General features: G+C 39.5%; 2 protein-coding genes across 4 annotated transcripts; one reads left to right on the top strand and one right to left on the bottom strand.

Moving 5' to 3' along the window:
* The first annotated feature begins 263 nt into the window (after positions 1–263).
* On the top strand, positions 264–7,361 carry mier1b (mesoderm induction early response 1b, transcriptional regulator). 2 transcript variants are annotated; one of them, XM_088310199.1, is made up of 13 exons: positions 264–351; positions 1,048–1,072; positions 1,917–2,065; positions 2,156–2,335; positions 2,823–2,961; positions 3,039–3,106; positions 3,672–3,744; positions 3,846–3,997; positions 4,081–4,162; positions 4,264–4,358; positions 4,710–4,837; positions 5,324–5,451; positions 5,577–7,361. In XM_088310199.1, the coding sequence occupies exons 1-13, from the start codon at positions 343–345 to the stop codon at positions 5,891–5,893; spliced, it is 1,545 nt and encodes a 514-aa protein (XP_088166325.1). In that variant the 5' UTR covers positions 264–342; the 3' UTR covers positions 5,894–7,361. The 2 variants fall into 2 exon arrangements, with proteins under 2 accessions (XP_088166325.1, XP_088166326.1); XM_088310200.1 differs by having other exon boundaries at positions 4,791–4,837.
* LOC148326339 (nucleotide sugar transporter SLC35D2-like) lies at positions 4,397–11,031 on the bottom strand. Of its 2 annotated transcripts, XM_088310204.1 has the most exons (13): positions 10,753–11,031; positions 10,191–10,224; positions 10,019–10,105; positions 9,849–9,916; positions 9,585–9,656; positions 9,436–9,504; positions 9,158–9,260; positions 8,618–8,710; positions 8,410–8,477; positions 8,264–8,342; positions 8,103–8,185; positions 7,498–7,550; positions 4,397–7,408 (listed from the first exon to the last, which is right to left on the bottom strand). In XM_088310204.1, the coding sequence occupies exons 1-13, from the start codon at positions 10,935–10,937 to the stop codon at positions 7,398–7,400; spliced, it is 1,005 nt and encodes a 334-aa protein (XP_088166330.1). In that variant the 5' UTR covers positions 10,938–11,031; the 3' UTR covers positions 4,397–7,397. The 2 variants fall into 2 exon arrangements, with proteins under 2 accessions (XP_088166330.1, XP_088166331.1); XM_088310205.1 differs by lacking the exon at positions 10,191–10,224 and having other exon boundaries at positions 10,753–10,901.
* Between the last annotated feature and the right edge of the window lie 687 nt (positions 11,032–11,718).

Consider the following 11,718-nt stretch of genomic DNA (forward strand, 5'->3'; position numbering starts at 1 on the left):
TGTGTAAATTAATTCTGGATTTTGAGATTATGCTGGTATTAGGACAAAACACAGCCAGTGCGGTTAGTGGATTTTAATTAGGTTTAGGCCAGCTGTTAATATGAAATTAATATTGCTCAATTTTCCATCATATGTGAAGTCAATTCTTACCTTTACTGTAAATTAAGGTCTTTGTTTCTTTTATGACAAGAAATGACGCATGTTTCGTCCACACATGTAATGTGGCAGAGCAGTCATTGAGTTGTTCGTATAACGAACGAACTAACGACGTTCGTCGTTGTGGAGTTCAGGTGGGCGTGGTTCTTCATCCGGGTACTCACGTGACCCTGCAGGATTGCAAACATGGCGGAGGTAAGAAAGTGAAGTAAATAATCAGAAAAATAAAAAAATGATGTCGAGCCAAAGCTAATGGTTTCAACAGCTTATCCGCGTCATTTATTTTGTCAATTTTAAACACGCGAACCTTCCCAGCGCCTCGCTCGATATCCTAGATAGTTATCATGTATTCTTATATTAGCATGTTTAGTAAACTTCGGCTTTGGCTAGCGTTAGCTGCGGCGTTAGCGACTTTGCGGTTTTGTTCAGAAACAATTAATTTTCCCCGATGGAATATTTTTACCACATTCCCCGCAGGTCGAATTGTCGTGTGAATTTAGTTGCAATTTCGTCTGCTTCCTTTTTTTAAATTATTTTTTTCAATCCTTCCTCTTAGTGTGTGCTGTTGTTTCACGCGTAACTTGAAAGCGTTAGCTTAGTATTTAAATCGAATTAGCGTGCAAGTTGCAGTCGCACGGTAGTTTAGTTGCGGAATCGCCCGTCGCCGCGGACCTTGCGCCACAAGTACGACTTTATTTTTATTTCTCTAAAGTCCGATTTAAATTCCCATCAAGAAGTAGTGAAGGCAGTTTTCGCGGACCGCTCAGTGGCAGGCGCGCGTTTTGTGGACTCGTATTTGGGAACAGGCTGTGTATTCATTGTTTAAAATAATGTTTGTGTTATTTCATTTGATGCTTAGTACATTTGTTTTTTTGTTTTTTGTTTTTGCAGTCCTCCCTTGGGAAATCGAGCCCAGGTATGTAAGGTTAATTTTGAGTCATCACATTTGTACTTAAAATATGCATTTTTTTTAGTTGTAATTAGAAAGAAAATCATGTGCTGGGGTTTTGTTTAGGTGTTTGGATCATTGGTGATTCCTCAATTATATTGAATGTTTGTTGTGGTGAACCGATACAGGCATTTATTCTTCAAATTTGTGCTCTATTTGCATAAGTCTCTTTCATACGGGAAGCATGAAAGTCCCAATGTGGAGTCTTTTTTGGACTAATAAATTCGTGTGAACATATTTAAATCTGTTCAAATCTACTTGCAAATAATTTGTCCGAATGTACTCGCAAATTCGTTTGAATGTAATTCAAGGCTAAATGCTTCAAATGTAGCATTTTACAATTATTTGCACTTTGTAACCTATACAATTTGAGAAAACAAAGACCATCTATCTTTTTGCTTCTATTATCTGAAAATCCCATGACCGGCCCCAATTCATCCCTAACTTTAATGAGAACGATGAACGACCTTATGACAGACAAAGTTTAGCGTTACGTTGTGCAATGCATCCTGGGAACCAAAGATCTTTTAAGTTGCCCGTCCCTGGTCTTTCTGATACGTACCCCTTTCCCCAAAGTCAGCTGAGACAGACTTCATCTTACCCGCGACCTTGATGGGGACAAGCAGAAAATGGATGGACTGATACCACTCAAATGTAGCGATCAAGTTCATTTTAAAGTAAACAAGAAGGCTATATGTCACTGGAAATTTTCGACAGGATGGGAGCACAAAAGCGGATCATTGAATTTCTGTTCTTGCGCCGTAAGGCGTAATTGTTACGAACCGAATATGTCCTCATCTTATCTCCGAAGGGGGCTCAGCGGGTTCCGTTGACCATGACTTCGACCCATCCGCGGACATGCTTGTGCACGACTTTGATGATGAGCGCACAATGGAAGAGGAAGAAATGTTAGAGGCCGCTGATGAGGCCAACGCCAATGAGATTGAAGATCTTGCACGCGTACGTTGCAGATTATTTGTACCATTCTTTAAATTTATTTTTAACTGCGAGTGTCTCACAGGCAAGGTTCTTGCTTCCCGCTCTCTTTAGGAAGGAGAAATGCCCATCCATGAGCTCCTGACTCTTTACGGTTATGGCGGCGCGTCGCCAGCGGACGAGGATGAAGAGGAGGATGAGGAGCAGGAAGAAGAGGATGATGAAGAGGATGAGGACGATGAGCTGGACAACGACGAAAGCAGCAGAGGCACTGGCGAGCTCAAAAGGAATGAGGTGTGCTATACAGCGTTCATCATTTTGCCGTTTACCGGAATGAAAGAAAACATTCAACTTTTTACATAAAATCAGGATAAAGGAGTCGGTCATTCAATTAACGTGGATAACTTGAACTTTTTTTTTGAACATGTGATGATGTCTGAGCACATGTTGCCATTTAACACTAAAACTGCCTTTTCTTTCAATCCCCAATTGAACTAATAATGGACTGAAAATACAATTTGATTGGCATAGATAGATCCACAAAAATACATTAATTGTAATTAACTCATTCAATACCAGCTGAGTAAATAAAACAAAAAAAAAAGATATTTGACGTATTTAGCCGTCAATGGTAGTAAACAAGTTAATAATTATCTGAATCAATCCTCATCTGGGCGGTGCTGTTTGAAAACGGCAAGCAAGATTTGAATGTCGTCTCACTTGACTCTGCTGAGAACTCGCCTCCCGACTTGTAAAGAAACTGAATGCGGCCTCGTTCCAGGATGAAGGCGTAAAGAGCTCGACGGCACAGGAGGAGGACGAGGCCGAGGCCCCGCTGACCGCGGAGGGCCGCACACGTTCCGTCCGGGGCCTCTGCACATCCGAACTGATTCGTCCGCAGAAACGCAAATATTTTGAAAGTACGTCGCATCTCGTCTCTCGCTCTTCAAATTAATCGCTTGCCGTCCAGATAATGAAATGTCACCTCGTGTGTCAGGTAATAACGACGCCGAGGAAGAGTCGGAGGAAGATGAGGATTATGTTCCATCTGAAGACTGGAAAAAGGTATTTAAATATTCTTCTGGACACACGTGATGATCCTTCTGCGTTGGTTCCGACACACTCCAATCGATGATTAAAGGCAAATAATTTGAAGCGTCATCAAAAAAATCGAGAAATGGATTTGTAAAAAATATTTATTTACATTCGAGTTGTTCAGAAAAATATTTTAATAATTCAAAGGTGGGGAGAGAGCTACTTCTGAAGTGTAAATTATTGCAAAGGGCACTAGTGGAAAGCCCTCAATCCCAGCGTCTTTCTGGATTTTGACTGGTTTTGCAACGCCAACGGAATATTCTGTTCAAATGCTAGAAAAACATGGCGCTATGACGCAAAAAAAAAAAGAAGGCTAAGACGTATAAATACGTCTTTGTTTTTTATCGATTGAATGAGTTAATAATGTTGATCAAGTTAACAATTTATCTCAATATTTAGAAATAGAGCTACTCGATGAAAAAAAAAAAATTCTACTCATGTGGTGCTTTGGGGCTTGTCGTTTGATGACGCCTGTTCTACTGCCTGACATCTCTCAGCTGAGCCGTTTTTTTTTAATTGTCTGAAATTCCAACAGGAGATCATGGTGGGGTCTATGTATCAGGCGGAAACCCCCGTTGGCTTATGTAAATATAAAGACAATGAAAAAGGTAAGGCTGTAACAGTGCAAAACCTAAAAAAAAAAAAGAAAAAGCCCAAGTGATCGAGTATGAACCCCAGCTTCTTTCTTTTCTCCCAATTTGTTGAGCAGTTTATGAAAATTACGACCAGCTGTTGTGGAACCCCGAGTGTCTACCCGAAAACAAAGTGGTGGCGTTCTTGATAGAGGCATCAAGACGCACGGGAGAGGAGAAGGGAGTCGACGCCATCCCCGAAGGATCGCACATCAAAGACAACGAACAGGTGAGCCGTGCACAAGCATTTGCGCGCGTTTGCCTTTTGAACGAGACATCACTCGGCAAATTCAAAAATCGTTTCCTCTCCAGGCATTGTACGAACTTGTGAAATGTGACTTTGACACTGAGGAAGCTTTAAGACGACTTCGGTTTAACGTAAAAGCAGCCAGAGGTGAGTAAGCCCTCGCCGGGAAATGAAAGTTTACATTTCGATGGCAATTGTCCACCTCACAAGTTGACAACTTTTGAGCGCTAACGCCGGCGTCTTCACAGAGGAGCTTTCTGTCTGGACTGAAGAGGAATGTCGGAATTTTGAACAAGGACTCAAATCCTATGGCAAAGACTTTCATTTAATACAGGCCAACAAGGTAAAGGGGAATGAACAAATGTTTTCTTAGCACTCACGCATGATCAACCACAAATGTTTATCAATCCAAAAACACTTTGAAACCCATAACACAATTAAAAAAAACAACAATTTTATGACCGATCGTGAAGTCAGGTCACAGTTTGCGCAGATGTTCGAATTTTATACGCATGACATGCATTGGACAATTAAATGGTGCTTGATTTTGATTATTATTTTTTTTTTCATTTTTGTGCATGTGTCCACTGATCGACAATTTTATTTTTTATTTTTTTGGTTTGTCTCTTTTATGTATGCTGTGTTGACGATGATAATAATGGTTGTTTCATGTCCGCTGCATTAAATCTTTCAGGTGAGAACTAGGTCTGTAGGAGAATGTGTGGCCTTTTATTACATGTGGAAGAAGTCTGAGCGTTATGATTTCTTTGCACAGCAAACCAGACTTGGAAAAAGGAAATACAACCTTCATCCTGGTGTCACGTAAGTTTTTTTAATTTTTTCCTTCATTTTGCTATTTAGTAGGGAAAAAATTGTCCGATTATCTAAATAAATGCCTAAGGAACAAAATTAAGGCTTAGAACAACACAGATATGAATTCTAGGCGGAACTGTTTTATCTTGTCGCATTTGTTTAATTTTGGGAAGAAGCATTTAAAAATATCAAAAATTGAAAACAGTCAAAATGACTGCCCTGGGGGTTCTAGTAGCATGACACTTTCGATGTATGCAGTACAGAGTTTACTGTCAAAGTGAGATTGTATCGATTTGTGAAACTGGCCAATATAATCGGCAAGATGATTTATAAAAACATACGCCTGTTGATGATAAATAATTAATATACGTTTGATGTCGAACCTATTTGTCATGAGGATGTCAGCCATTATCGGTCCTAATCCAGTCTCGCTGTGGAGACTTAAAATCTGAGACGGCGTGCGTAACGTGCCCATCCGCCGCTGTGTGCCATCAGAGACTACATGGACAGGTTACTAGACGAGACGGAGAGCGTGGCCTCCAGTAGGGCGGCGTCGCCCCCTCCCACCACGTCCAGCAGCAGCGCCAGCCACTCGGAAAGGGAAGACAGCAGCGGTCATAATGGTGAGAAACGGCACAAAAATCAATTCCCTCATGGTTGTGGTGCAGACTTGAGTAAAATCAATGGCGTTCGTAGTTGGCATTCCCGTTGATGACATTTCACGTCAAAATGTTTTTCTTTTTGACAGGCATCGCAGCCCACAGTTCCGGTCATGTCGGGGATGGCACCCACGTTGCTCCTGTAAACCAAGTGAAAGCTGAGCCCGTTAAGTGTAACGGTCCCTCAGGCGACGGCGGCGGCGCCCTTCCCACGTCAGAAAACACCAACTCCAATGGTTGCAGCCACCCCGGCTCACCCAGTCTCGAGCGAAACGGCTCTCCAGAACCTTCCGCAGACCAAAGAGACATGGCCGTGGCGCATGACAGGCCGGCCAAGAGGTTCAAGATGGAGACGGAGCCTTTGGCCCAAAGTGACGCGGAACCAACCAGAACGCAGGACAACTGACGAGTTCCAAGTTCTTGCTTGAAAGGGGTCAGTGAGGACTCGATGACTGCTTGTATGAAGCGTCGACCAAAAAAAAAAAAAAAAAAAATGCCCCGTTGATCGTCCAGCGGGGGAACGATCCTCACGCCTCGCGAGCCCATCCATGTAGCTCCGGACTTGTACCCGTCGTCTGTAATTTACTTGACTGACTGACAGCATTTTGCCAAGAATCTCTCTTTTTCTATTCGTACTCAAAGAAAAAACAACAACAACAAAAAAATTCCCATTAATATTTTTTTACACAAGATATTTATATTTTTTAACAAAAAAAAAAAAAAAAGTCTATGATGGGTATTTGCTTTTCAAGCCATTTGAACATTTGTGAACAGCCGTGAGTTAAAAATGACATTGTGCTGAAGTTGCCACGAGGAGGCCGAGTAAGCGCACTCAGTGTAGGCAAGCTGCTGACGTTGCGAGTTCACCTTAGTTGCACTTTGATTGTACATTTCTGTGGTTGAGAAGAAGAAGAAGCAGCAGCAAGCAGAATGACATTTTCACTCGGAGAAATAAACCAGCGCAGGTTTGTTTGTGTCAAGCCGCTGACATCAGTGATGTCCTGTATTGTAACGCATGAAGAAGACGGCGGCATTCTTTGCTTTATGTTTTCTTTTTACTAGTCAGAATGTCAGTGATTTCTAAGCTTTGTATAGATTGGTACAATTTAAAAAAAAAAAAAAAAAAAAAACAATGTTCTTCATCACTTTTTCTCTTCTTTGTATGCTTTCTTCAGAAGCTCATTTGCCACTGTGGCTCTGAAATGTCTTTAAAAAGTAGCCATTTCATTTTTTTTTTTCCTTGTTTGACTTTTCATCCACTTCAAAGAATTTTAGGTTCAACTTTTTTGTTTCTTACGTTTCTAGGTTTAACCGTCAAAAGTCTTATAAGTTGGTTTGAGCGAGGGACATCGTCCAAAAGTAGTGATGGGAAAATGAGGCTTCAAATTTGCTACATGAACCAGTTGTTATATTTTTGAGTCCTCTAGATGGCACTGTTGGGTTAAATAAAGGGTTTAAAATATGGCAAGTCAGTGAGCTTTCAGGCTAATGTTGAACCGAGAGTGCCATCTACTGGAGTCCAAAATACTACAACTGCTTCATGAAGCAGATTTGAAGCTTCGTTTACCCATCATTATCTAAAAGTGCTCTCGAAATCATTTTGCTCCGTTTTCGTCTCCAAAGCACATTGCCTCAGCTAGTCTTGTTTTCAATGTTTTGCTCCCCCCCTCTCTGTAAATGACACCTGAATAAAAATGACTGCACCATAAATTATATATATATATATAAAACAGTTGGTTATATTTGATAAATCTGGGACCGCATTCAATATAAAAATAAAACAACAGTTATTATAACTCCTTGCAGAATACAGTAGGTCACTAAAAAGTATGATCATAAATTGAAGGCACTCCGTAATAAAGATGGAAAAAGCGGATGGGTGTCTTTCTTCAATGTAGGTCTCTTGCGCTTCACGCCTTTTCTGGTAAAAAAAATGTAAATGTTTGGTTTTAGTGCATTGAACCATTGAAAAAAACATTGCACATAATAATGGACTTAAAACGGTCTTACTTGTTTGCTCTCGTGTGAAGGTGATAAAAGAGTACACGAGGCTCCCTGCAATGCTTTGGGAACACAAAATAACACATCAGATCAGTCTCCTTGGTCATTTTTTACCAATCAAAAATATGATTTTTTTGTTTGTTATTCATGACAGAAAGTGAGAACCATTTAGGTTCATTTTGAAAAGATAAATAATGAATATTGTAAAAAAATTAATTAAATTTTATTATAATCAAAGGCTATTCTTTCCTGATGTGGCTGGGCCGAAAAACAAAAATCAAACGTTGCCTCAGCAAATAAAACTTTAAAAAATATATATTTTCCCCGTTTCAACAGGATTGAAAACATTAAAAACAAAGTATGACGTTTACATCAGAAGAAGCTGGCAGTTTAGCACGGTCGCTTTTCTACAATTTGAAAACACAAACATCTTTTCCACAGTTTTAGGATCTACAGTAAGATAAGATAAATTATGTAAACATGTCAAAAATATTTCAAAAATATAATAGACCAAAAAAAAGGTCATTTCACCCATTTTCCAAGTTGTATAATTTTTATTTATTTATAATTGACCTTTAAAAAAAGTTCAGAACGGCGATAGCTTGTCGTCTTACCTTATGTTCAAACCAATAAAATTAGTCCAGGAAAAAATGTAGTCTCCGCCCAAGACCATTCCAACGTAGGTCACCAAAATATTCTGCAACAAAGACGCATCACAGCGACGGTCAGTTGTCCCAATTCTAGCGAAGACAAGCTGCTGGATCAAATAGTTGACCTTAACGCAGCCCACGATGGAGGTGGTGAGCGCCGAGTTGTGTTGCGTGCACAGCATGATCGAGTACATTAGAACGAATCTGGTCAGGGACAAAACGACGACTTAGTCAAGTGTTGGAGGTAAGGCCATTCATAATCTGCTGTTACCCCAGAACACAGGAGAGGACAAACTGCGCAACAAATAGCTGCTTCGACCATCCGTCGTACTCCAAACTCTAAAACATACAAGGAACGTTTACAAGAATAGCTTTTATGTGCCAAACGGGGATTTTCTTAAATGCATTATTGAAATTCATGTCAAGGACAATTCATTAAAAAAAAAACATGTTGAGAGCAAAAACAACCACCACCATACCATTTTCAAGTCTCCGGTGTAGTACGCGAACGCCACAGTCGGTAAAATCATTATCAGAGCGTTGTAGTAGAGAAGTCCAAATTTGCCCAGATCCTGTAAGAACAGCAGTAAAGAAATTTCAATGTATTTATTTCAGAGTTACCCAACGTGCATAACGCAATAGGAAGGTAAAATAGTCGTTTGAGAATTTACTTTATTACGCAACTCCTTTTAATTGTACACTCGAAAAATACTCCATATGTTGAAAAATCTCAAACTTATACTAAAAATACACCCTAAACTAAGACAAAGTCTTTTCTACAAAATAATAACTCATAAAAACTAACAAACCTGCTAAAACAAAGCCACTAAAACAAACTGAATTTAAAAAACAAGTTAAAACTAATTAAAAACTAACTCAAAAGAAAGTAAAAACTAATGAAAAAAAATATTCCATATTTTGAAAAAAAATCTAAAACTAATACTAAGCCCTTTCTGCAGGTTCCAATCAAGGACAAAAAATATATAGAAAAAAAAATGTAATCAGCCAATGCTGCTCACCTTCGCATCCAATTTCTGCTTCATGTACGCACCACTGGCTGCTGTAAGCACGTTGTTCAGCATTATGAAAGTGTAGCCCTCGAGGTCAAACGCTAGGTCGGCGCTACCAAGCACACGAGTCAAATAGTCAGTATTTCACAAGTCCTCACATTTTGGCAAATATTTCTTAGAAGATTTTTTTATGCGACAGCACATCAAAAATGACATCAATCGCGATTGATCACAATTGGCCGAGACCAGTGCTTATCAATTATTTTCTGTTAGATGTCGCAGCTCACCTGGCGGCTATCAAAGCACCGAAGATCATCGTAAACACGGCAGTTTTGATTGGCGTCGTGTACGTCTTTCTGATGAGAAAACGCCAAATGGATGTGCTGAATCGTGGGCGCGCCGACATAATGGACATCAGCAACGGAACGAAACATGCCTGAGTAGGAAGCCTTCACAGATCATGGTGAAGAGAATGCTGAATCTTCGCAGAACTGTAAACATGGGCAAACTAATACAGGAAGAAGTTGAGTGTTATGATAGTTACGCTTTTACCAAGTTGTAGCGTTCAGGTTAAACTCATTTCAACTTGTCTTCAATAAGCACAAACATTCCATTGCTGTCCTGATGCTGTACTCTAATTTCATTTAACAGAACAAAACGACAGCTTGATATAAACGGAGTCTAATCCTTCGAAACCAACTTGAGTCGTTGAGTCCCAAACAGTCCAGAAATTTGATTCCCAGCATGGAGTAGAGGCAGTGGAAAGATCTGCAGGGACAAAAACAGGTTCCCTTCATGGGGTCTCTTTTCTGCCACTCAGTGGGAGAACTAGACTTTTATCCGTTATGCAAATCAATATTTCCACCTCACCTTACGAGGTATACTGGAGTCCATATCTGGAAAGGAAATGACACCCAACATTTTGCCAACTCTCAGAACCACCACGGTAGCCAGCATCTGCCAAACAAAACAAGCCGGAAAGGTAAACTAGGCAGGTCACATGACCAGAAGGTTACTGATGCACAGGGAGGGAAGTACTCACTTGACCAATTCCAACACATGTTGATGAGGGAAATCTGGAATAAATTAATATAATATAATATAATATAATATAATATAATATAATCTAATATAATATAATATAATATAATATAATATAATATAATATAATATAATAATATAATAAATAAATATAATATAATATAATATAATATAATATAATATAATATAATATAATATAATATAATAGAGAGAGAGAGGCTGCGTTAATGAATTTATTATACATGCTGTAATAAAATAAAATGCTTCGGGTTACCTTCTATCCATCATCCAATCATTTTCTAAGCCGCTTATCCTCTCGACATTTAATAATTTGTAGGTAAGAAACCATTTAAAATGTGAACAAATGATTAAATTAACCGTTTTACTTGGACGTTTGCTTTATTTTATTTTTCCTCGTTTACCTCGCACATCTGACATGAATTTTATGGGAACGAGAGAGAGACCTCTTGTTTGCCCTTCTGCACCAGTAATTTCTCTCTCTCAAACAAAAGTTGTTTTTTTTATTGGGAGCAAATTATTCACTGTCGTACTTTGTACTTTACCTGTAGCTGCTTAGGACACTTTTGTTCACAACGACGATAAGGAAGGAACTGACTCCGTAAAAAGCTGCAGCCAGCAGTTTGGGCAGCACTGTTGACGCGTCACCGGGAGTGTGGTCGTCGTCTCGCGGGGATGCTCCTTTAGCTTCAAGTGACAACCGTCGTCGACGTTTCAGCTTCTCCGTCATGGTTTTACCTGCGCGGCGGAGTTCAAGTTGAAACGGGAAGCTGCGCTATCTCGTGGGCATGCGCAGTACACAGCAGCACCAAGGTTGTTTGCGACGAAAGCGGAAGTGATGAGGAGGGAACTGTCTTGGCAAAATGGCTCCTTTCAACTCTATTTTTTAGCCCTTTACAATACGGCTGAAAATTTGCATTTATATAAAAATAAGTATGCACGTAAGAATGACATTAGGACTAAAATTCACCCTCTCAAAGACGATGTGATGAAGTATTGGTGCTCAGTTTTTGTAATATTGCTTGGTCGGTCAGTTCTGTTGTCTAGAACGGCGAATAAAATTCAGATGCACATTATTTTCCGTTTTAGTTGGAAACCGTTATTAATGTTTTCTGAAGTTTTTTTTTTTTTTTGCTTCATTATAATTATTTTTAACCAATCAAGAAACCACTCAGAGTCCGCCAGTCACCCATCCCTGGCCCAAGGACAGTTTACATTTTTTTGTTTGGTAACATTAACAAATCGAGCTTATCAAAAAATAAATAAGTCCAGTTCTTTTACGTCACTGTGATGTCATATCCAGTTGACAACAAGTGGCAGGACAAAGCAAAATGGCCGCCCACTGTGAGTTGATTTTTCTGCTCAATTCATATTCCACAAACGCAAGACGAATCAAATGCTGTTTATACTCGTATGGGGTGTATAGGACAATTGTATAGAATATTGTTGACTTGACTTCACACTTTTATTTCCTAAAACATTTTCCACTTTACACTAATAGCCAAATCTAT

The sequence above is a fragment of the Idiotropiscis lumnitzeri genome, chromosome 12 (assembly GCF_059441095.1).
Source record: "Idiotropiscis lumnitzeri isolate Australia: NSW breed Sydney's pygmy pipehorse chromosome 12, RoL_Ilum_1.0, whole genome shotgun sequence".
Taxonomy (NCBI): Eukaryota; Metazoa; Chordata; class Actinopteri; order Syngnathiformes; family Syngnathidae; genus Idiotropiscis; species Idiotropiscis lumnitzeri.